General features: G+C 43.8%; 1 protein-coding gene and 1 long non-coding RNA gene across 3 annotated transcripts in view; one reads left to right on the top strand and one right to left on the bottom strand.

Annotated features, from left to right (window-relative positions):
- LOC140313263 (phosphofurin acidic cluster sorting protein 2) overlaps window positions 1-22,986 on the bottom strand; it is a 43,288-nt gene extending 20,302 nt beyond the window's left edge. For both annotated transcript variants that reach the window (XM_072391301.1, XM_072391302.1), the window contains exons 1-3: window positions 22,775-22,986; window positions 6,781-6,868; window positions 469-558 (exon numbers count right to left, since the gene is read on the bottom strand). In XM_072391301.1, coding sequence (XP_072247402.1) covers window positions 469-558; window positions 6,781-6,868; window positions 22,775-22,986 — 390 coding nt within the window. The remainder of the gene's footprint in view (window positions 1-468; window positions 559-6,780; window positions 6,869-22,774) is intronic.
- Window positions 22,987-23,035: 49 nt separating this feature from the next.
- LOC140313267 (uncharacterized) lies at window positions 23,036-25,275 on the top strand. Its single transcript, XR_011917028.1, has 3 exons — window positions 23,036-23,108; window positions 23,324-23,417; window positions 25,079-25,275. It is a non-coding gene; the product is annotated as an uncharacterized lncRNA (long non-coding RNA).
- Window positions 25,276-25,628: the final 353 nt, after the last annotated feature.

Below are 25,628 nucleotides of genomic sequence, written 5' to 3'. Positions count from 1 at the left end.
ATGTCAGAGTTCAAAGAAGACAAGGAAACACTCAGTGAGTGGTGCACTGTGTGTAGCTCTTGGTCACATCAGCCTGTTAAATCTGCCGATGAACACAAAACACATAATGTAAACAAGAGGAGCAGCACCAACTGTCCATGGCAGCTGCTTTGTAACTCAAGCTAGTCTCAGGACAAACCTGTCTAGCTTGCGTGGTTCACAAATATAACAAAAGAACTAACTGCATGACACATTCACTTAAAACACGGACACAAAATACACACATGCTTATCTGCGACACACGTTAACATTACCAGATGACCTGATTAAATCTGTTACATGCTGCAAGTACGTCTGTATGAAAGAGAAGTTAACGCTGAAACTCTTAAGGCTGGGCACCTGGGTGGATAATGGCTTCTGAGCAATCTCGCCTGTCAAGTGACTGGCACATCTGTGTGAGAATTAACAGCATGATGTCAGAGTGCTTGCCTGTAGTGAGAATGTGAGCTCCAGGTCGGTCTCCATCAGTCCACTGGGAGGAAGGACATACTCATTGGATCTCAAAAGACGCTTTGAACCCTGGAAGAAAAAGCAAAGCGAAGTTTCACTGCAAGCACGCAAACGCTGTACGCAAAAGCTAGTTTGACGTTGAACTGTTCATTGTACAACTGTACATTTTGGCAAACTTAAATATTTAAGATCAAGAGATTTAAGAAGAGAAAACAAAGATGCTCCTTAGTTTCAGGTTTTCTTGTAATTTCTTAAAATAGGAAATAGTTCGGGAATAGTTCTCCAGGCTTCTTGAAGGACATTCCAAAGCTCCCTTTTGGATGCCGGCTGCCTCTTGTACCGCTCCTTGTTTAAATGATCCCACACCGCTTCATTAATGTTGAGGTCTGAGCTCTGGGGAGGATTCCTCACTCCGTAAGAGCTGTTGCCATCGATTTACTTGAAATTTCTTGTCATTTGGCATAGCTCAGCTTTTTCTCCCGGTTTCTGTTCCTTAAGAAAGGCCTCTTGACATCCACCCTGCTACGGAAACCATTTCTGGTGAGGCTTCAGTGAACAGTAGACGGATCAAATGAAGGACCGGATGGCTCACTCAGGTCAGGTCTCTGTTGGATTTTTACCTATTTCTTGAGGAAGTCTCCCTTCAGATACTGTTCATCGGCTGGATATAGTTTCTTCTTTTGTTCTCCACTTGTCCAGTTCCCCTTAAATTGTTTTCCAGAAAAACTGCACACCACGCACAAATGTCAAGTTTACAGTTACTTGAACATCTTTGCACGATTTTTAGCCTGTCCGTGGCTTATTTCATAGATGCAACTAAAGAGGGATCAAATGAAATGTCTTTGCAACAGGCTGTTAGCAACAAAGCACCTAAAAAAAATCATAAATACAAAAAATATTCTTGAAGTTCTTTGCTCTGTGCAGCAACAACACTCAATGATCCCCTGAGTTGGGCTACAAGAAAGACCGGCTCCTTGAATGAACAATATGTAGAAAGAAGGTGTGGCTCAACACGATATTATACATATCCTTCTTTGAAAGCAAATGCACCCAAAAGAAATTGTAATGTGCGATAAAATGAAAAATGTACAGGTGGAAAGACGAGGGCAACTTCAAATTCAATATGCTCCCAGTGGAATAAAACGAATCGAGACATATCGCACATCTTTGTTGTTTCTTACAGGAATGTCTATCCAGACAACAGGGACTGAGTGTGCGAGCCTTGTTTTAGTAACAGCCTGCTCCACATTCACACATTTATGTAGGTTCACACCTTAAGGCAGGCAAGAACAAACAGTCCTCTACGTGCTTTCTAGAGAAGCAGTTTTTGATGAAGACTGTAGAACAGATATGCAGAAGTGAAAGAAACCTATGTGTGATTTAAATCCGGAAGAGGCCAAACCATGACATCTTAGAAACAAGTGGTTAGGATTCTAAATGGCACCTTTTAAAAGGAATATGCCATATGAGCATAATTAAACCCCTAACCCTAAATGCACCGATAAACGTAGATTGTTGCGGACAGTCTTTGCGGGAAATTAACAGTGATGGTTTGAGTCATTATCTAATGCTTGTTATTCTGTGTGAGAACGACTCATCGCCTCAGATAATTCTAGGTGCAGGCACAAAGTTGTTCAGGGATTTAAATGCTGCAGGTTGTGGTGGTCTCTTTAAAATAGAAAGTCAACACCACACAGTGTGCCCCCAAATGACCCGTTTTATCCTTCAGCATGCTTCCCTCACATGGACGGATTAAAGTCTATCATGCTCACTGTCAAGTTTCAAGAGATTTATTCCTCAACAGTGATTCTTCTTCTTCTTCCTGTTCTAATCTTGGAAGAGGGAAGTAAGAGGATGCAAACAACTTCTCAAGTCTTGGTCTCATGATTTTATGTCTCGCTGTGAGAGCTGAAGACAGACATCTGTTGTGCAACACTTCTGGCAACGCCACAGCACCACGGACTTAGAAGTCATCAAAACTTCTTCCAGGTATCTGCCATACCTACCAATAAAACTGAGTAAGACTCCCCTTGGGATAAACCCTTGAGCAGTTTGATGCAATGGATAAGACATTGGATCCCTGTGTCATCGCGGCTGCCAAATCATGTAAAAGATACCGAGTAACACAGCGGGGTGTGTGCTAAGAAATCAACACCAGACAGTTCATCTTACACTGCAAAAATCTTCAGGTCAGGTGACCTGCAAACTCTGCACCCTGCACTGGTGCGAAAAAGTGGCGTGAGAGTCCACGTTTTGTTAGGACTTGTGTTTCATCCTGTTAAAGTGCTTCATCTGCAAACTGATTCACATTTTGGAACAAAAATTTACTTTTTTTTTTTTTTTTTAAACTTCCCATACAAGTATGCAAAACTCAGAAAACTCATTACTGTAGCATAACTATTGAAGTGTCCCTCAGAAAAAGAGAGGACATCTTCCAAAGAGCATTTTACTGCAATGTCAGGAGTTAAAGATGTAACGAGTGACACGTAATGCTCGAGAATGGGAACAAAACCTGAAAGTGCTGAAGGTGACATGGGGATAAAGAATATTCACCTAGAACCATCCAGCTGTAGTAAGCATTTTCTATCCAACATAATGCTTCAAAATGCTCCGCAGTGGGACATGCTTAGAGGAGCCTGACAGTAGCTGCAGCTCTTGTTTTGTATACTAATTAAAAAAATTTAAAAAAAAGGGAAAATTTCTGAGTCTGACCATGTAACTAACCAAAGTTCCACAAAGAGGCCTTGTACACAGGCTTTTCTCATGCTCAGTGACTAGTACAATGAATAAAAAAAGAAAAAACAAGCTCTCTGAAACTGCATGACATGCATTAACAATACAGAGCCTTGGCAAGAAAACCTTGCACTGAATGTCCTTTGGCCCCCTTTTACCCATGCTCTCTCCACTGTTACAATTTCTCTGCTGTGTCTGGGGCCAGATTTGGTGGGGGACTGGCAGGGTTGGGGGTTGGGGGGGGGGGGGGGGTGGATCCCTTTCTCACATCAGACATCGTATGACAGGAAGTGACTTCAGGTTGGGGAGAGGCTTATTTGCAATTGTATCAAAAAGGCTTTAAAGAGGTTTTGAGGCTTCTGCCTTCACCTGCCACACACTGATGCAGACGTTCATAGACATGTAATTGGATCATATTTCAGCGTACTGCAAACTTCAGCTTCCACTGAAGTGAGAATTGCGTGCCTTTCCTCTCGTAATCCAGCTGACGCTAATGTTTGGCTACAGTCACAGGCAACTGCACAATAAAAGCATACTCATGTAGTGAATGTGCCGGAGAACTCCACATAGAGACGTGCGGAAATTTTCAAAGGTTGGCCTGAGTTACTAGAAGAGACACAACAGTCTCCTGGGTGAGAGACTGAAGATCATCTCCAAGGAAACTAAACTGCAATCTCATCATTCCTACCGTTGTGGTTTGGGAGGCCATCTGATTGGTTAGCCATTACAAGGCTTGTGCGTGTGTGTGCAGGCCCCTTAATGTGATGAGCCCAAGAGAGAGAAACTCACAGCCTCCGACGGTGCCGAACAGGCTACCAATAACACGAGGTAAATGAAGCTCTGTCATCCGCCGCGTGAAAACAAGACCTTGCTATTCCTGTCATCTTTGCCCGCTTGTTTCTTTATCCCTTCAGCGTCTGTGTTCTCCCTCACCAAATCTGCTGGAAATTGCATTTAATGCTCCAGTTCCGGAGCTGTGCAGAGCCGAGCTCTAACCGGCTGTCCTCAGGGCAGCTCAGCAGAAATGGGGAGATTTCACGCTCCGGAGACAGAGCAGCTCATGGATACGGCCACACTTGGTTGGCAACATTCTCCTTCAGGATGACAGCAAAGAGAGGATAATTTGTTTCGCTTTAAATAGAGTTGTCTCGTTTTGCATAAAATTCCAATTAGATTTCATAATGAGGGGGACCGCCTTAAGACTGAGACAGAAAAATGAGGAATTACCTGAAGTTTGAGAGTGAAAATCGTGTCTTTCTACACGTCAACGAAAAGCATTTTGCTGTCCTGCCGACAACACCCATGCGAGTCACTGTCTGCTTTAATCTGTATGCTGTAGTTGGGGGGGGGGGGGGTGTTGTTTGAAAGCTCTTGGCAGGATTGTGTAAAGACAGTCTCCATCATTGGTCCATGGAGGATCAACCACTTCGTCTCTGCAAGTAGGACAATCCTACACAGCACCACCAGTTACAATATTAATGCAGCTAGAAGCACGCTGCTTCTCTTTAGAAGCTTTATTTGCACGCTAACATTTTACAAAGTAAATAAATATATAAATATTTCTTTTAATCTCTGGTTATCATGAGGCCAATTTGTTGTTGTGTTTCTCTACAACTGCAGCTGTTGTGTTTTCTGTTCATCTTTCAGCTTTCTAGCAGGGATCAACGGTGATTTGTTGCACCCACAAAGGCCAGCACAACATGTATTGAAGTTCAGCAAATGTGAACATATGGCTATGCCCGTCATCTCTGCAGGGTGGCTGCACCTCACACCAAATTCACAACAATTGGGCAACGCACACACGAGGCATTTTTTTTCCTTTAATGAAGGGAATATGTCAGACAGGCTGATTGAAAACATTAACTTTTGGGCTTATATAAAACCTACCAAACAAGTGGATACAGCGCTGTTTGGTACAGTGTAAAGGACACAGGATTAAATGAACAAGCACACACACAAACTGAAAGTGTCATCTCTCCATCTCAGTTCTCTTGTCCACCTAATGTAATGGGCTAGTGAAAATAATCCAAAATTAAAAACACATTTAAATATGCGATTAAGACGAGGATTTACAAGTCCTATTCCGGTGCAGAGGCACAAGTTACAGCAGCTGGATTCTAGCTAACAACATCGTGGAAATATGCTTGTATGTGTATCCGTGTACAGTTAAGGTGTGTCAATTGATCTGAAGAGCAAACTGAGGAGCAGTTCCTAAAACAGCGGATTTTAGACATACTTAAGCGCGTCTTTTCTAAACTGTGAAGCCTCACTGTGGGGATACATGCAGGCTTCCAACAGATCTGATGCAGTATCACTCTCTGTCAAACTGACACCAGGAGTGTTAGTTTACAATATGATGCAAATTTTTGGACGTGGCGTTATATTAACTTCTTGGCACAATTCCTCTGAATTTAGATATCTGCTGCATCTGTCTCTTTACGTTAGCCCGGAGTGCCGCCATGATGTCAGGCCTCTGTCAGTTTTATTTGATTCATTTATTTTCCTCGTCTCTGAATGAATTTGGAACAACTCGCATGCCTCCCTTATAACATTTTGTGCTGAATAATTCATTCAATGTTTTCAAAGGAATAGTTATTTGTATTAAGTGTATTAAGTTATTTTGTTAACAAATAAAACACCATAACTGAACAAGGTATTTGGCCGGTAGCTGGCCCGTTTGGGCCTGTGAAGCATTTGCCACCGAGGAAGATGTCGGGTACTCCGGCTTCCTCCCACATGCATGTTAGGTTAATTGGTGTCTCTAAATTGTCTCAAGGAGTGAGCGTGTGTGTGGTTGTTTGTGGCGTTTGTCTCTGTGTGGCCCTTTGATGGGCTGGCGACTTGTCCAGGGTGTACCCCGCCTCTCACCCAATGACCGCTGGGATAGGCTCCAACCACCCCCCCACCCGCGACCCGACAGTTAGATTAAGTGGGTACAGAAAATGGATGCATGGATGGATGTTAAAAATTGCATTGAGTGCACTGACAACACTGAAAGAAAAAGAAAAAGAAAAGAAAAATAACATAAAACAGAATTAGAACTTAACCTTTCATGTCTATATCCGAGAATTTTGTTGCTTTTTTTTTGGGCCACTGACCAGTGACCACAAACTATGTGAAACTGTATCTTTTTGCAGGAACTCTGCAAGCCTGTAGGGAAAACAGGATGAAGAAAAAAAAAAAAAAAGCCCTGGATAAATGTTAAATAAATACGCTGAGACTAGGCAACACACATATGCACAAGCAATCAATGCAAGCTGCACAATCCGTCTTAAGGTGCTAATGCTCCTGCTTAGAGTGGTAACGCCGGTGTGCCATTTAAAGCACCTGAGTGGATGGGAGGCACTGGAGCTTTCTGTGGCGCTAAGAAGGGTTTTATCAAACAGCAGGATTAGGAGCATGTCTCATCATCGGGCGAGGCTACGCGATTAAGCTTAACAGCGTACGGTAAGGAACTGAGAGACGGTGAGGCACAGGCGAGGCTACAACACGGTGCCATCGAGCGTCTTGCAACTGGGCCTGTTGTTCGAATCACACACAGGAGCTTAACTCACCCACCTGTATTTTGACAGCTATAGACAGAGAGTTCAGCTCTTTATCCAGTTCTTTGAGGACAACCAGCTTTTTCAGCGTGAGGCTGCAGAGCCTGTAGGAAACAAGAGAAAAACAACAAGGCAGAGATTTAGAGAAATTGGCTGGTAATGGTTTGTTGGCACAGCTTAAACAAACACACCTTCGTGACCCGCTGGATCAGCGCAGCCAATCTTTACTAGTGCCACGTTCATTCTGGTCCCGTCTTCACGCTTCCTTTAGTCTGCGCGTGTGACAGAAGTCATTTACAACATTTGAAAATGACGGAGAGCATGTTGCAATGTGAGCTCAGTCTTTACGCACAAATCGGAACACGTGCGACGGCCGAACCGCTCGCACTGAAATCTGATATCGGCCACATTAAAAAGAGTGATGCGAACAGTCCAACAAAAAGTAACTGGATCTGAACAGTAAATTGAAATTGGGCACTGAGTGCTGCAGCCAGAGCGTAGCTTCATAAAACCCTATTTTACGCAGCTTTACGTACTTTTATTTTCAGGGAAAATCTGTGACGTCTCCTAAAGGGATGAAGCACTAAAGTGCTGCTATGTCAGGGTTCAATGATGAGCAAAGATGTTTTGACAAGCCAAAGTGGCATAAAACATCTTCGCTCAGCAGTTTTTGACGACCACGGAGACTTATGCGGCTCACTGTCGTTCGTTTATCATTAGATGAAATAAGTAAAAAGCAGATTCTCACACACGATTCAAATTTAAACACCTGTTTTGACATGTTTACCAGACTTTTTTTTTTTTTGCAACAAAGAGCTCGCGAGCTGCCTTCCACAGTCGCTGAGGTTAAGAGGGTCCCAGCAGACACGCTTCTGTCCGAAGCCAAGGAAAAAGACAGGAAAATAAACAAGTGACACAAAACTTAATTCCACACCTCTTTTCACAGCTCCACAACCAACTGTGGCCTTTACCAGCAGCCGCCCCCTCCCCTCTGAAAACCGACCCTCATGGTCGAGACGCCTCACTTTTTCTTACCGATCCTTTTTGGAATCAGCCGCGTTGAGTCCGAGCCACAGTGGAACAGAAGGGGGAAAAAAAAAAGAGAAAAGAAAGGCACGCAAATAAACCATTATCCCTGACAGTCGCTCCTCTGTGACTTTGTCCGGGCACTCCCTGCGAGGTGAGTGTGATTCATAAAGACTCATTCAATCCAAGCACAAAGAAAACGGTGATGTTACAGACAATAAACCTGTGCTCCATTTATGAATCAATACCGTTGCGGACGGAGTATGTCAAACGCTTCAGATTCATCAACGAATGTATTTAAATCACAACTACATTGTCTGCCTAACCCATACTGATGCCACACAACACAACACAACACAACTTGTTGAACAAACAACGGTCATTAGGGTGGCTTCTGTTCACCTGAACCCCCCTCTGGGTTCTTGTGAGATAACAATCACACAAGAGCCCATCTGGCTGAGCTATTTTGTTTGTAGCCCAAACACAGAAGTTCAGACGGCTCAGCATCCCGTTTTAGCCGCTGAGGTCAGGCTTTACGCTTGTTGACAGTCAACACTTACGGCGCTCATTCACTGACCGACTGCTTCCAGCGCTACGCTGATCCGATTGGCTGAGGTTCACCTGTGACACCGGTGAACAGATGCTTCATCCAATCATCTGCTGAGCAGACTGTTCAAAATTAACAGCATGGAGTTAAAAACAAAGCGAACCAGCAGACAGACAGTCTGCAGATCTTAGAGATCCTTTGTGTGTAAACTGCATTAATTTGCTCGGCCACAGATTTCTGGAGAGAGGGTGTAGAACATCTCCATCTCCTTCACTGATGGCTCTCAGAGTCTCTCTGCAGACACTAATTCACGTGTAATTAAAAAGGCTGCCAGCACTTGAGGGGTTGCATACTGTACCAGGGATCTTTTTATTATCAGACAGAAGCATTAGCTCCGCTCATGCCTGCCACTGTGTTTTGTTGTAAGTGAAACTCATGGCCATCTGTCCTGGCCTGGTGCCCGGTCGTCCCTGTGCTCTTACTCAGTGCCAATTTGCTTTACCACCCAAACAGTCATTTCAGTGACAGACCAGGTGTTTTGCGCAAAACCAATTATTGTGCTAAAATAGCTTCCATACACTGGGTTAAGGATAATTCAGTTAACTTTGAAATCAATTGCCAGCACGGTTGTGCTGAGTCTTGATTTGAGGAAGTTAGACGACACTGTGGCGTCTCCCTCCTCTCAGCGGGGGCATTGGTACACAATCCAGATCAAAACGGGTGATTGCAGAAGCCCTTCGAAAGAGGCATTAATCATCCATTCCCAGAGACACCCTGGACTGGGATAACAGCACACCTCGCTGTGTCAAACCGGGCAAAACAAGTGTCATCAGTCCACAGAGAGGGCTGGGTGGGCGTAGCATCTGTACGGCCGACTCTAGTCTAACATTTCTGTGAAAAGTCGGTGGAAAGCAAAGATAAGTGATACATTTTCTGTCTGTTTCCATGGTGATAAGAGCCTGTGGGGGAAATCCCTCTTTAATTTTTGGTGCCTGTGCTGGTTAAGCCAACACGCCCCCCCCCCGCTAAGCTCCTCTGATTGGGTTATCATTGATAAAGAGTCGGTTTTATTGATCCTCACATGCATGTAGGAATCCCTGCTGCAAGTCCTCTGCTGGTTTTAATCATATTGTGGACACATCAGTCTGAGCAGCAATTACAGCCGAAAGCAAAATGAGCGAACAGCTATATCAGCGCTTCAAAGTGTGTCTAATGGTGAAGTCTTGCATTTGTCAAGCATTCGATACTCTCAACTGACAACTAAAATCTTTTTTCTTTTCAATAAATAACTAAAAAGTGTCATAAAAATAGTCTTCAAGGCATTATCTTCGTGTGCCTTTTTTGTCCCATTATCTTTTTAAAGAAAAGAAAAAAAAGAACAAGACTTCGAATTAATTAATTATTCGACCGATGGATGGAATGAAGAGTTAGTGACTGCTTTGACAGGCAGCCCCCGGTAGGTGTCTGAGCACTGCAAAGCTAATAGGTTTACTCTATATGCCATCACTTACAGCAGCAACTGTAGTGCCGCTCCATCTAAGCCCATTAGTCTGCCCAAGTCACCCACTCGCTCAAAGTAGAGCAAAGGCCATGAGATTACAGTGCCATTTCTGCCTTTTAGATTAAACAGATGGCTTCCTGTGGCGCAGCGATATTATGGAATCTAAATCATGAAGGTGGCAAATGCCTCTCACTGTGTCAAGTGAGGAAAAGCATTCGGGCAAGCAACACACTATAAAGATAATATATCTTTACATTGCGGTTGCCTCTTACAACACAACATCGTTTTATTTACTCATTCGCTCAGTATTTGGTCTAACTCTTAAACCGATCATATTTGCTCAATATTGTTTGAGCGGGAACTGACAGCTCATGCTGAAGTTAATGTGTACTGGAACATGGTTTATCTGTGGTTATCACACAGCATTCTCACACTTATCTGTCCAGGACAAACAAAACTACTTATCAGACAGCACAGTAACAGCTATGGTCAAATATTTGACTTGAGATAAGAGTTCTGTGATGGTGGGTTAAATGAGGGTTAGATTTTCTTGGCTGCTCCGTATATTTTCCCTCTGAAAATAGAGAAAGATTGGCAAACATTTAGTTTAAACCGGAGAGTGTATGTTTTTTTTGGTTTTTTTTACGCTGTACTGATCAGTCTCGAATAAAGGAAACAGTGATGGTGCAGCGTCTCAGCAGAACCTCCGTTCCCCCCCCTCATCAATGCAGACTCAATAACTTAGACCAGCTGAATCAAAACCATTCCGGAACATCAGAGCAAACCGAATCAATCGTGGGAGATGGATTAAAGGGGGACAGCGAGGTGGAAGACAAAGCCACACACATTCTGGGCCGTGAAAATCCTCTTTGTCATCTCCTCGATGACCTCACCCTCTGCTGACACGGCTGGCTCTCTTTAAACACACACAGGGCCTCACACAGGTTACGCCGTAGTCAGATCTCAAAGAGGACTTCTGGCCAGGCACCAAGCTTGCTTTGAGTCTGGCTCTTTGGTAAAAGGATATGTCTGTCTCGAAACGTCTTATGTAACAGCACCCACAGTTTATATTACGCTCGCATTGCGAGGTACTTAAACCTAAAACCTCAAATTTGACATCCGTGGGCAAAGGTTTGGGCCGAGTTCTGATGACGGATTATGTGATCTGGAGCATCCGAGGGGAATAAACATTTAAATTTAAGCCAGGAACACTGAAACCCGAGAGCTTTTTCCTCTAAAGGATTCCTTCTTTTTGAAAAGTCGTCACAAAGGCAGAACAAAAAGAGCCCATTCGCATAAAGATCGTAAAAAGGTAGATCTCTAGGCTTTTAAGCCTTTAATGTTTCCACATCGATACCTCTTTGTCGAATGTGTGCTTTCCACTTACTATGTTCAAAACGCAGTTGTTACATCACAACATCTTAAAAAAAAGAAAGAAAGAAGGGGTCTGGACCCGAACCAACAACATCAACATTTTTCAAAGCCATCAGTCAAAGAAGCTTCCATTTAAGAGAACCCGTGGCTACTGTCATGCTATTTCTGGACATTTCTGTGATAGCAGCATCTCAAATAACCCGGTGATAGAAACACTCTCGAGTTTAAGGGCCTACAAAGAGACGGCAGCTACACTAAAAGCTCCAAGAATGAAAAGACTATGTTGAGATATGATGCTCCAACAAAGTGGCTGTCATCAGGCTGGAAGCTTTTTGTTATTTCATGCATATTTGTCTCAGTTGGAAAGACATCAGCAGCAGTTATGCAGTTGCTACTTGAGGAAGATGCTTCGACTGACAACCATCTCAACGTATCGGAGACTTAAAAGTGGACTTGGGTCCTCAGAGCAATGCGGTTGCTTTGAAACAGAGAGCACCAAACCCCGCTGAATTTAACGATACGCTGCCTAAACAGAAACGGACTTTTGTCATCCTTTTCCCTGCTCAGCATTCTAGTTGATATTTTGCCAGTTCCGTGCCCTCGGATCACTGCACAGCAATTGTCAGGGGCACAAAGCAGGGGGAAGTGGTGGATGGAGGATAAGTGATGTAACAAAGTGCTGGATGAAAAAGAGACTGTCTATGTTTGGTATGTGCAGAGGGGTTTCCATGCTGCTGAGGGGAGGAAAAAAAAAAAAAAAAAAAAGACTTCAAGCAATGCTTTCAGGGCTTTCAATGTTCCATTTCTTCTATTCTCTGTGATGTGAATGCAGTCGCATTCCTTTAATAAAGCATGCTTGAGCATAATGCTCTGCATGGCATTCTTAAGTAAACTCTGTGGTACTTGGTCACATACGGGGAACCGAAAAAAAAACTCCTCCGCACTGAAGTTCCTTTCTGAGGAGAGCCAGAGCACTTTGTTCTTTAATAACACCGCGATTTGTCCATGTCTTGATGCATTATTCAGCCCAAATAAAGGGTACGCTAGTTTGAAAGCTCCTTCCTCTGAATATTTGATTCACTTACAGCAAACACAAGGACGAGCCTGTCCAAGGCGGGGGGGTAGTCAATGGAGATCTACTAAATTGTGCCAAGACAGCAAAACACTGCAGTTTTACTGTCTTTTTCTAAATATTTTATTCAATCAAAATACAAAAAGCACAGAAAGTTCTACATTTTCAAATCAATACCCAAACACCACCCGCAGACACGCTCTTCAACAAAAAGCAAGAAAGCATTCGCCGGTTATTTGGAGGTAGAAACATTGATTTGAGTCCAACGTGCAGACCAATCTAAAGGGCTGAAGTGGCTTTAATAAGTTCACACAGTAGGATGTGCCATAAGAGCTTAGCCTGCACTTAGGCTTGCATGCAAAATCTATTTTCGACCCCAAATATCTGGTTATGTGTGCCAGATGGCCATATGCTGGTAGGGCTTTAATTCCCTGAATGAGATCTTCTCATAGTCGCAGTAAAAGAGCGGGAAGGGGGTAAACAAAGAGGGCAAGAGGAAGCTGTTCAAGCGAAGACAGATTTCTACGGCTGTGTGTGCGAGAATCAAAACTTTGTTGTCACGATAGCAACAGAACAGAAAGGTTAAAAGCAGCTAAATATGATATCAGACTCGTAAGAATGTAACCCTCATAATGTGACTTATGAAGTGCCAAAGAAGTTTTAAAGTAACCGTCATGCTGTGTGTCTATTTAGAAGTCTGTGCATGGCTGGCTGAGAGTGAATTTACAAAGTATCACTTAGTCTTCTATATTTGCAACAATAGTTCATTTCTCCTGTAGCAAAATGACAGATGCAGCGTACCCAGTAATCAAACCCAACATGAAATAAAAACCACAATGAGGTGGCAGAGGTGAGCTGATGAGGCCAAATAAAGTCCTTATAATGTGGTGTAGACAGACAGCACACCTTACTGTATCAAACCGGGCCACTTCTGTTACAGGAAATATCAAATCTCATGGTTCATGAGGAACCATCTTGAATGTGTCCCATATTATGTTCCACAGGACCTCTCTGATTGGAAAACCTGCTTTCATTCGCTTAGTGTGCTCCAGCGGACATCTTTTGATATGGCTATGGCTGGATTTACACTATTTTTTTATTTTTTTGGGGTCAGTCCTGCACATCTTTGGCTTGTTAGAGATGTGTTCACGTAAACATGAGTCCCAGAGGGACACACAGATTCTGCGTATTACCATTCAGCTACTGTAAAGGTCAAATGTTCCAGCACAATGAAAACTTTTGGGGCCAGAGACACCGCACTGTAAAGGAAACGGTACACGATAAAAAACCCATTTATTCCAGAAGATTTTCACTTGCACTTTGCATTCAGCTACAAAACATCCCTCTTGCTGTATATAATATCAGTTATCTGTGAACTCTGCGGCTGTGAGCTGGACTGTCGTCAAATTTGGACAATCGTTGCGATTAGTGTTCAGTGGCCGATTATATTTCCATTTGCTTCAAGCCAATGCTCTCCTTCAAGCAGTCATTTAAGAAAGAGTTGGTTTCTGTGAAGGCTGAACCACAGCTTTCACCAACACATGTGGGTGAAAGACTCCTCTCTGATGATGACAGTAGCCCGCTGCATGAATTTCTTTTTGAAAAATATGGGGCAGAGGGAAAAAAACCTTTTGATGCTAAGCTTGCTGATTAATGCAGCTAGACCTGTCCTTATATTTCAGCTTCAAGTCAACTTATCCCTGCATAAATTCAAAGGAGCATTGTGCTCTTTACCCTACATGCTAATACAACACCGGAGACTAGATTTGCAAGTCAGCAAACAAAAGGTCCTCCACTCGGTTTGTCACCGTCTAAATGTCTTCAGACGCACAAGCTCCTACTGAGGTCTATCAGATTACTTTAGCATCCAATTCCCATCTTCAGCCTCGACAGCAGAAAAACAAAACCCCAGGTCGCATTCACACCTCAGCGATTTGACGGGAGTTTTCAGGAACACAGTACGTTGCCGTCAGCCTTTGTGCAGTTTCTGCAGCGGTTAACAGCTCTTTTGTCTCTGCTCTGAACCGTCAGCAGTCCACCGTTTGTGGTGGACAAGCAGGACCAGATTAGCTAAAGTACACCGTAACAATAGGTATCAAACAAAAACAGAAGCGATCTCCATAGGACACAGAAAAATGATTGAATCGTAGGTTTGTCTGTAAGGCAACTGTAACTGCCATCGACGGTGAGTTATGACTGAAAGCTTTAAAAGTCCTGTCATGGAGGACGGTCTGCTCGTCTCTGCCCGGAGTCCAATGTTAGAATCAAAAGTGACTCTAATATTCAAGAAAGTAAGCGCAACAGTTCCCTTACTTAAAGGCGAGGAACACTGCTGATGCAAAAGCAGCTTTTGTTTGGTGAAGTCAAAAAATGTTCTCAATGACGAGCGGATTCATAACCGCTTTGGCTTTATTGTGACACGCCACGTGCAAAAGAGCATAAATAAATGAAAGTGCAGCGAGTTTGCTGGAGTCTGGAGTTCACAGCTTATGTAAGCGCCTTTTCAAAACTCACAGAGGATGATTCATCTAAAAGAACAAAACAACAGCAACCTGTGAATGGGCTGGATGGTGAAAGGATGAAAGTGCTATAAAAGAGATGTGGGGGGGATTTTGAGGGGGATGCTGACCTCTGCTTTGACACATCTGAACATCTGTAGTTCCTGGCAAGTCTGAGCAGACCCCATCTTGGTCCGTGCCAAGAAACTTCTAAATGTTAAGCCCCTAGATGCGACAAAGCAGTCGCCTCATCGAGAAGCTGCGACCTTCCACCTCTGGGATGAGACGTCAAGACGGCTCGCAGATATTAACACATACAAGCGGGACTGATTTTGAAAGCTTTAATATAAGGGTCAGCTGAGACAACATACTTGCTCCATTTCCCAACTTTTTCGATAGAGAAGAGATAAGTCTGAGAGTTGTCTTTTGGTGAAATAAAAACCGCTGACATTTATGCGAGCGGCTTAATTAAGTTTCACTATACATATTTCATGCTGACATATGGTGCCACAGCTGAGCATCAGACGGGATTAAATCTGCCCTTTAACTCTCATAACCGCCACAGCCGAATTAGTTTGTCTGCTTTCATTAGCGATCAGAGATTCCAGAATCTCAAGTCTGCAGCCAGAGAACCCAGAAGAAATGCTTCTAATGAGGTTATACCGGTGCTTCAAGTGTGGAAAAAAAAAATGACGCTTCAGGGATCTATTGTCAGCGCTAATGAGGATCGTTGGGCTTCTGTTTCAAAACTTTTTCTTTTTTCCTGCAACATACAAGAAAAGTTCCAGAAAGGAAGAATGCCTGCAGTGAGCTGGGAATTGTGCAATCAATAAACGCACGATGCTCAGCACCAGACTGTCATTCAGCTTTATCTACGACAGCGACCGTGAAGAAACGCTAAGACTTCTGCGGAGAGAAGATCGTTAATTGAAAGTAACAAATTCAACAATGCAGATAAAACATCTGGAGCAGGTAATCCTGCCATGTCAATACTGAATGAGCACTGGCAGCGTGAATGGTCTGGCTGACAACTCCTTCCAGTTCACCCTCCCTGGCTCGATACATTAAAATGACAAATGGAGTGGATGTATATGGAGTTGGGACTTCACCAGAGATTCCGTACACGGGTCTTGCTTTTCTCGCCATCCACGCAGGAAAAATAGTTCTCATGTCAGCGATGCAGAGGTCAGTGAAGGTAAGAGGTGAGGCTCATTAAGCTGACACTGCTTCAAAAACAAGTGCGTGTTCAGAAAGACAATGTGGAAAAAAGGCTGAAAAGACACATCGAGGGTCAACACTTCCTTGGTCGCTGCAGTAAGAGAAGTTACTTTGTAAGTTAAAGCTAATCTGAGATTCAGTGGCGTTACCAAAGCCAATTACTTGTTTATTTCCAAAGACCAGCTCGGCCCATTGCTTTGAAGCGCAGGCTGGATGAAACGCATTTAAAGCACTCGTCTTTCCCCAAATTCTTAAGAGGCTGGATTTCTTATTACACACCCAGGACAGTGTTGGATCTAAAGGGCCTGTGCGTTTGATTTCATTACAATCCAGAGCCAAGCGTCATTTGATTGCACAAAAACAATGAAAAACCTTGGATGTTTTCCTTGGAGCCGGAGGTGAGAGGATGGCAAAAATCTGGAGTAGATGAATTGAGCAGATGTGCCTGTAAGGACTCCAGACAGTTCAGACTTCTTAATCTGTGATTAGTCAAAGTGAGGAGGACATCGAGCTCAGTGCTATTTGAGAGCTGACCCTGTAAAAACTGTCATGTCCCCAACTAGACAACCCAGGCAAAAGCGCTGACTATTATTCAACCAAACAAAGGCAGCGATTCCAAAAGAAAAATAAATAAAAAGGGAAGGGGAATTTCTGGGAACTGTCCCGAGTAAAAGGGCCAAGTAACTGCATAAAAAGCAGGCTAGTTTTGTGTTTTCAAGTGCTTAGTATTCGAAATGACAGTTTCTGGTAAACAGCTCTGCTGCAGCCACATCCCGCTCAGATGCCTGAAAGGGAGAGGTGGGAAGCAAGTGGAACAAGAACAAGAAAGAAAAGACAAGAGGACACACACTGTCCCCAGCGTGGTTATTTTGACAGGTTCCTCCCGAAATCAGAGGACAGTTTCCTCGCCTCTCTCTCTCACTGGTGCAGGAAGTTGGAGTTCTTTGCTTATTGAGACCCCAGGTTCCGCCCACACAAGTATCTGGCCTTTCTTTCACTCTGGGGTCCGGGCAGGGGGAAAAAAAACACCTTTCTTCCCTTTGTGAGGAACTCAAAATTAGCATTCAGCGCGCGCCCTCACTGCATAGGCCAGGTCAGCAAAACTTTTCAACAGGTTGGGCAATCAATGGCTCCAATCCTGCCCCCCCTTCCAGAGAGAGCCTGTTGTTGGTCAACAACTGAGCGTGGAGAGCACTGAGGCAGCCGGAGCCAGGCTGCACTGGCAGCTCTCCAGTTGCCAGGAATGTCAAATGTTTCCCAAGGAAATTCCTCCTCCAGGAAAGCAGGGAAGGAAACCAAGAGAATTTTGACACATTTCAGGCAGTGGGAGTGAGCATGAAAAGCGGGAGTGAGGGTGTTGATTGGTCTACTGTTGGCAGAGTGTGTGAACAGCACAGTGAAGCGCGGGGCCAAGTCGGGACTTGATTTTATTTGAAGATACCAAGAAATGAAAGGAAACTACACTGGTTATTAACTGAAATCTGAAAAGCATTCTGAGAAAGGCCAAAGATGTAGGTTTTATTCCTCTAAACTGGCCCCAAGTAAGAACAAATGTCACACACACACACATATATATAAAGAGAGATCCATGGTATGGTATCTTCTAAAGTAACAGGTCTTAAAGCCCTGAAATGCAGCTTCTACGATAAAGCTACAGCAAATGACGACTATGTCAGTTGACTTTAAAAAGAGGGATTCATCGACATGAGGGCTTACTTCAATGAAACAGCCAACAGAGCACTATTTGTTTCTGCATGTTTCCTGTAAAAACATAAGCCGAGGACGTGGCCCCTATTGTGAAGAGTCCAGTCCGCTCTGTTTGGTCAGCTCGGCGGGCCCCCGCAGGCACCATTCCACAGCAGCTCTGCAGTGTTTGTGGATACACAAAATCACCACACCTGCCCCGGCAAAGTCTCCACTCCCGTTTAAAAAAAGTGAATCAGCCAGTGCAAGAGCCAGCACGAATGTCCCGAATATGTTGCATGCCAGGCTGTGCACGACTACTCTGTACTCTCATATTGATTTCGTGAGGATTTATGGTGACTTTGTCCTTTATTACCTAAATACTGAAGATTATATTTTCCACTAACCATTCAACCTGTCATATAAGGCATTTTTCCCGTTGTTGTACATGAAAAAAGGACATCAGATGCCAATTCTATTGCCAGGCAATTAATGCAAACATGACAGACTGGCATGGGCTGCTGTGTAGCTGTCCTGAAGGGCACTGGAGATGGCTGATGGGGCCTTGTTTATGATTCCAAAAGGAAGCGGAGGATTAAGCCGACAGTGTCTGTGTGTGCAGCATCAGATTACTAGCTCCTCTTTTCCTGTTATGAAATCAGATTACTGCCGCTCCCCTGTTAAGAGAAACAATATCCATGCCTTGAGATGACAATGTTATTGAGGAGGTAGAAGGGTAAATTGAGGACATATTATCAAACAGACAGACCCTCCTCTATTTGTATAATTTTAGGATTAACAAAGAACATACAGAAAATAAGGGATCAAATGGAAGCGATTAAAACCGCAGACGACACAGGACAGCACCCTAAACACTTTTAAAGCTTCAGTGTATGGTGACACCGCAGCGTACGTAAAAACCCAGCTGATGGCTTTATGTTCATTGGCCTAGAACAAAGCAGACATAACAATGTCGCTACGGTCCCATTTTGACTTTGCGTTTGTTCATCGCCTTCATATGGTGACATGCACAGCATACATCAGTTTGATTTACCGTTCAGATTAGGTGCAGGAAAAAAACTAATAAACAAACATCTAAAGTCCACTGAGATACGGCTCTGCCACTCACAAGAAAACAAGGCCAGCTTGTTCCTCACATAAATCAAAAAGACGGAGGAAACGATGCTTGGCTCACTGGGGGGGGGGGCTCGTGAAGCCTCATGAGCACGTACGGCAAATGTGAGCAAACCGCTTGGCTGCTCCCATCAACTTAGTGACAAAGGTAAACTTAGCAGCTCTCGAATCCTAGTTATTCTGGATCTTTGACCTTGGTAAGAAGCCCATCCTCTCGTCTCATCGTGTGGAGCATTCTTTGTTGTTAGAAAATAAACACAGCACCGCCGTGACCTTTGAATTGGTGCCATTCCTGAAAAGACCCCCCATCCTTTCCACAACAAATGCCTGCCTTGCCACAAATATAGGCAGGTCAGCTGGACCCTGAGCCCTCGGCTGTCCTGCAGTCATTAACTCTTACCGTTTTGGTGAATGCAGGCACATTCGTTCCACTTTGCTTTTTTCACACAGTGAGTGCCCGTGTGTTGCGTGTATATTTCCGCGCACACAGAACGAGTCTTAACTTTCAGAGGGAAGTCCTAAATCAATCCTTAAAATGCAATTTGAGAACATCTCTGGAATTCTCTCATGTAACGTATCCCACAGCTGTCTCTAGTTAAGTCAGCGGCATTACCAAAGAACTAGTCAGCTATTTGCTGAGGGAGGTGGGGGTTGGGGGGTGTAGACTAGGGAGACCTGTCCAGGGTGCACACTGCCTCTCACCCGATAGCAGCTGGGATCGGCTCCAGACCCCCGCAAGTCTGAAAAGGATTAAAGCGTGAGTGTTGAAAAATCGGGATAAGTCAGTGTTCTTAGTGCCCCTCCAAAGATTTTGCATACCTCTATGGAGGAAATATGTAAGATATAAGCTGTGAAACCAATGCCACATGGCTGTTACAACACTGAAGGTGCCAGTCTGGCAGGCACGGCAGTGCTGGAATCAAAACAACGCAAGTCCAACTGTCCCAAGAGGCAGCTTGTTAAGGCAACACTCGTCTAGCAGGTAGAAGCCAGTTAAACACTGAAACAGGCTCATAATAACACTAAAGATGTGCCAGCTGGGAGTTTCTCGGCCAGTGACAGTTTCAGGTTCTTGTTTTTTTTTTTTAAGTCTGATCTGTCAGTGCTGATTTTGGTCAATTTAGATTTTCTTCATTTCCTCATACCTTCAAGATGAGATTGATGAGATGATGAGATTTGAAGATATGGAACAGCTCAGAGTGGAGCACCGGAGAGGTTTTGTAGTGTAATTGTAAATGAATTGCAGTATATTCCCCCACTGCATGGGCTGCTGCTCTGCTTCTGTGTTGCACTTTATAGACAGCCTCCGCACACTCAACAGCCGGCTGCAAGAAGTGATTAGTGTTGCTTGTCCAACAGCGTATGGCTCGTTCAGATGAATCTTACATCGCCGCTCACCTTTTTAAGTCTCCAAAGGGTTGCCATTTGTGTTTTTGCAACATTCTCCCATGCAGATGACATGTCATTTCACCGTCACTACGCACATGACTCGAACCCCTGTGCGACGTTTGTATGTAAATCCGACCGGCACAGACTATAAAGATAAATCTGAAAGTGACTGGCTGGACCAGCCGGACAAAAAAAAGCGACCAATTCCGTCCACCAGCTGATCGATTGACGCATCTCTAAAACAAAAACTGTATAAGCAAGCTAATGCTGCAATAACAAACAATTGATCGTGAGCGCAAGACTGTTTCTGAACAAAAGAGCAAATATTCATGTGGGTTTACTCCCTACAATAGTCAACTACAACTGTGAGGGACCACAAAGTCATGCTCAGAGAATATATAAAAGCTGATGTGTGTCCAGTGTGGATCAAGTATATTCCCAAAGTCCGGTTTTCCATAAAGCTGCAGGGCTTAGAGTTATTATCCACTGATGAAAATCAGCTGTGTGAGCATCACAATTTAAAACAAAACAAAACAGACAATCGATAACAGCCCCATACCCACATTTGAGCCTGTGCCACTTCGCCGGACACCCACATGTGTTAAAAGCTTGTGGAGGAGCAAACAGCTGCACACAAAATGGCCCAACCCCTGAAAGAATGCCGAGGCAAAATCCCCAAAACAGGCCTTGGGCTGGGCTCAATGCACAACTTCTCGCACCAGCCAAGTCTAAAAGCTCCAAATACACAAAAGGCAGAAATAATAAGCCCACAAGCCACCACATCTAACAATAATTACAATAAATCTTTTAAGACCAACAATCATGCCATAAATCATTATGTTCGCTAACTTTTACTCCGTCGCACATCAGATGAAACCTCTCATAGATCAAAGCGAAAGACTACTTACATCGCCGTGTAAAACAATGAGTGGTAATCCTTTATTGTGTGCCTCATTAATAATCCATTATCCTCCACAACACAGTGTGTATGCCATCCAATGGAGAGGCCTCTTTCTGCTGGAACGAGGCATGGGAAATCAATGCACCATGTATGGCATGTTCTACCGATGCATAGTCATGGCCCCTGAGCCAGTCTTAAAACATCATGGATGCAACTATCTGAAACGTGCACGCCCAAGTGCAGAAAACCAACTCCTAAAGCTTCAGTACGTGACTGTCGTTAACTGTGGCCGAGAGAGGACCTACACTTTGGAACTTGAATTGAGTTCAATCACAAAATCAAACCAATTCTGTCACAAACTCGAGAAAGCAATGCTGTCGCCCCACAGACTTCTGTCCATTCTCATCCCTGTTGAATTCAAAATGTAAGCTGCAACAGACTAAAGAGGACGGTGCTAAAAAAAAAAAAGGGGGTCTGAAAGATGACCATATCTGTTGAACAGATTAACCGTGCCTTCCACGTACAAACACACGAACCCCATGCTGGCAACAGCTAAAGCAACAGCAGGCAAACGCACACTTGCACACCGACAGTAGAGGAAACCTTCCCCTCGCAAGCCCACTTCCACCCCAAAGAGTGGAGCAGATCTAGGTCAAAGCTGATTAATGTGCCCACAGCCCCCAGAGGTTCCTGGTCAGGTGGCAGCCATGTCTGCTCACTGACGGTATAATGCACAGTATGCACAGAATGTCACTGCTAGACTCGACTTTATTAAGTGCCATCACAATAACATGAGGACAATGCAGCGGTTAAGAGCACATCTGCATCTACAAAAGGGACAACTATTCACTTTGTAACTCCACAAGCTGCTGAGTCAACACTTTGAGTGGCTGTTTTTGTTGTACGGACACTCAACGTTTGGTCAAAAGAGGGAGAGGCGACCTCACACATCATGAACGTCAAAAATCTGTTGATCTCTCACATTGAAATGGCCAGCCAGCTGCTGAGCTTAGGCATGACACGCTGAGCCGCGGCTACAGGATGAAAAGGATGCCTGCCACTTACGCGTCGCATGGCATCCATGTCACTGTATTTATAGATAGTTATGTTGCTATTAGGTGGCAAGCGTTCCGTAAATCTGACCAAGCACAGGCCCACGGAGACATGCAACATTTGCGAAACTTTAGATAGGAAGCCCCGGTGTTGACGACAAAACAGCCGCAAGCCATCCGACTGATAAACTGATTAAACTTTTGTTAGCCAGTTATGATAACGGTCGGGAAAAAAAAAACAGAGCACACCAAATGTTTACAGGAGTACAATGCTTTGAACCCATTCTAAACATTTGGAGTACACTTGTCCACTCAAAACTGGCCATTACAACCGACTGCAGTCTAACAGGAGAAAAAGAAACGTATTAAAAAAATGAATTCCGCACAAAACACCATAGCAACTCGGACACCAGTGCTGTTTGCTAGGCAGCTTTAGCATTAGCCCCCTTGCTAGTTAGCTTGCAATATAGCACTGTTTTGGAAATGTGTGGCAGCTCGGCTCCTACAGTCAGTGAGGGCGTTGTTTATCAGAGCTGGTGTTTATCAAACGTTGTGGCGATCTGTAGACACCACGGTGTGTGGACGTTTATGCCAACACGACATTGTTAAAGTTACCTCGGAACGCAGCTTGGGGATGATCGGTCTATCTCCCAGGTCGCAAAGAGGTTCATGGGTACAGGCATGCTCCCCGAGCCCGAGCCCAGGACCACAGCCCCGGTGAACGCTCCGGTCGGGAGTACTGTTGGTGCGGGTCCACCACCGCCACCGCTGCTCGGGTTCAGGAAAGCGGCCCGGACACCTCCTCTCTCTACAGCCGCCGCCATCATCACCACCACTGCTGGGAGCAGCTCTCGTTAAGTGTCGGACGAACGCGGGAGCCGCTGAGCCCTGTGCCGCCTGCTCCTGTTCCTCCGGTCTCCCTGCCTCCCTTCACCGACTGTGGATGTTGGTAGGCGGGGCGGGGCCTGTTACTACTGATAGGGGGCAGCAGAGGGTGGGACATCTATTGACTATTTAGCAAGCCTTAAATGTTTTTTTGGTGTTTTTTCCTGTCTAGAATTAGTTTTCTCATTAGCCACCTAGAAATAATTATCCAGTGGTCTTTCAAGATTAAAGATTTCTTGCTCATGTCAAGTCCTTTATCGCTTTTCTTACTTTATATAGAAATGGAATGAAACTGAGCCAAAACAGTGGCGCTAGCCTGTAGGTATAGTACATGATCAGTAGCCTGAGGCATGATGTAGGCCTGAGAAAAAAGGTATGCACATATGTAATATTACATAAGAAATTCATAGGAATTGCAAACTGCTGACAGTTTTTAGAAACTGAGAAATTGAGAAATTCTGACTCTTTAAACTCTGTAATAACACTCAACAACTGTGGGCTGCTCTTTTAATAAAACTAAGTGATGAGCGGAAGAAGAGAAAGTCTTAGCTGGCTAAACAAAGTGTTTGCAAGCTGTGAAGTCTGTTTAACACTTAAATATGCAAGGCCTTACTTGAAAAAGGTGCCTGGATGGGAGCTTATGCTGCTCTAAAACGTGTTTTCTGCATTGCCTTTCCAGATGTGCAAGTTGCACGCTCCATAGGCCCTGATGCACCTCCACACCAGCAGAGATGCAGGCTTTAGAACTGAGCACTGATAATAAGCCAGACGGTCCCTCTCCCCTTTAGTTCGAAGGACGGCTTCGTCCACAAGAATTTCACATTTTAATTAATCTGACCACAGAACAATTTTCCACTTTGCATCAGTCCATTTCAAAGGAGCTTTGGCCCAGAGAAGATGGGGGCGTTTTTGGATAATGTTTTACATATAGACTCTTCTTCGTATGATGGAGCATTTGTGGATGGCATTTGTTCATGAACAATGATTTCTGTCCGTGTTCCTGAGCCCATGCAGTGTCATGTCTGTTCTATGTCACGTCTTTCATGCCTGTGCACAGAGATGTCTCCAGATTCTTGGAATCGTTTGATGATATTATCTACTGTAGATGATGGAATATTCAAAGTCTTTACAACTTTACATTGAGGAACATTATTCTCAAAATTCTCAGTTTCCAGATGCAAATTGCTGAACCTCTGGATATTTTTGCTTCTTACAGATTCTGCCTTCCTATGCTGTTCTTTTAAAAAAAAAAAATTTTATATATACCCAGTCATGTTACTGACCTGTTGCCAATTAACCTAATTGGTTGCAACATGTTCCTCCAGCTGTTTCTCTTTATTGCCATTCATTTTTCCACTCTTTTATTCTCCGCATCAAATTGAAGACAAGCTGATATTTTTCGTGAACGGTTTCACTTTCATTCGGTATGTTTTTTATGTTCTTTTATGAACAGAATTCTTAAATTTAAATTTTTATTGATAGTTTACGAATTTTATTGATATTGTTAAATGTGACAGTGCATTAGCATTTGAACATAGGCTTGTTTACATTCTTTTCACTTTTTAAGAAAATCCTTTGATGTAAGCTGTAAATGCTGTCTGATACATTTCAGACTTAGAAATGTATGCAATGTTATTATGAAAATAGGGATTATGTCTGGTAAATGTGATGAGTCAGTATTTAGAGACCGCTGTGTTGGGAAGAGATGGGACATCCAAATTCATAATTTTTTTGTCTCTGTTTTTGCCTGGATTGCTGTTTAGTTTTTGCCATTTCTTTTGCCTCTTTGTCTTCATTCTCCTTTGTTGTCTGTGTCTTTGGCCTGTGATGAAGGTGTGGGAATTTTGGCTCTAGAGCAACCACCTGCCCGCCCACCTGCTGATTATCATTAGCTGTAGTTCAACTCCAGTGCTCCTTCTGGTTTTTGCTAGTCTGTCCTATCATCTTGTTTGATGGCGGATGTTTGCTTTTATTATGAGTTAATTTCCAATTTCCATCATATTGTCTTTAACTGAACTGTCCCGTGTCTCCAAGGTCTCGCCCTACCAGCCAGACTGATTGCTCAACCCTCTAGTTTTTAGCCTGCACGCCCACTCTCCAACTGCCACACTCTCCCAAGACCTCTACAACCTGCCTATCAAGCCTCTCCATCATCTTCCTTGTTGAAATAAACCCTCTGAACTGTATCCTAACTCTGGTGGACAGCTGTTGAGTCCTGTTTTGTACAATAATGTCATACGTTTAGATTCCGATTCATCACTGAAAACATCCACCATCCAATCAGGAAATAATTTCTTAAAATGACAGTTAGAAGAAAATATACAGCCTTGGAAGACATGGGTCACACAGATCTCAACAAAACGTGAGGAAACCGAACAACAATCCAAAGAAACAGCAAAGAACTCTCAGATTAAACAATATCACCCACATCTCTGTTTATATTTACAATCTGAAGTAGTTTTGTAATGCATCAGATCAGGGGCTAAAGTATTGTACCCAGCAACTAAAGGAGGCCAAATTCTAAGAAGAATCATGGTAAAAAATGACAACTAAGCTGGTCTTGTTTTAAAGGTGAAATATGAAA

This window comes from Leuresthes tenuis, unplaced genomic scaffold, assembly GCF_036924035.1.
Source record: "Leuresthes tenuis unplaced genomic scaffold, fLeuTen1.0.hap1 SCAF_8, whole genome shotgun sequence".
NCBI lineage: Eukaryota > Metazoa > Chordata > Actinopteri > Atheriniformes > Atherinopsidae > Leuresthes > Leuresthes tenuis.
The sequence above is the reverse complement of the archived record's forward strand: the minus strand, read 5'-3'. Positions and strand labels throughout refer to the sequence as shown.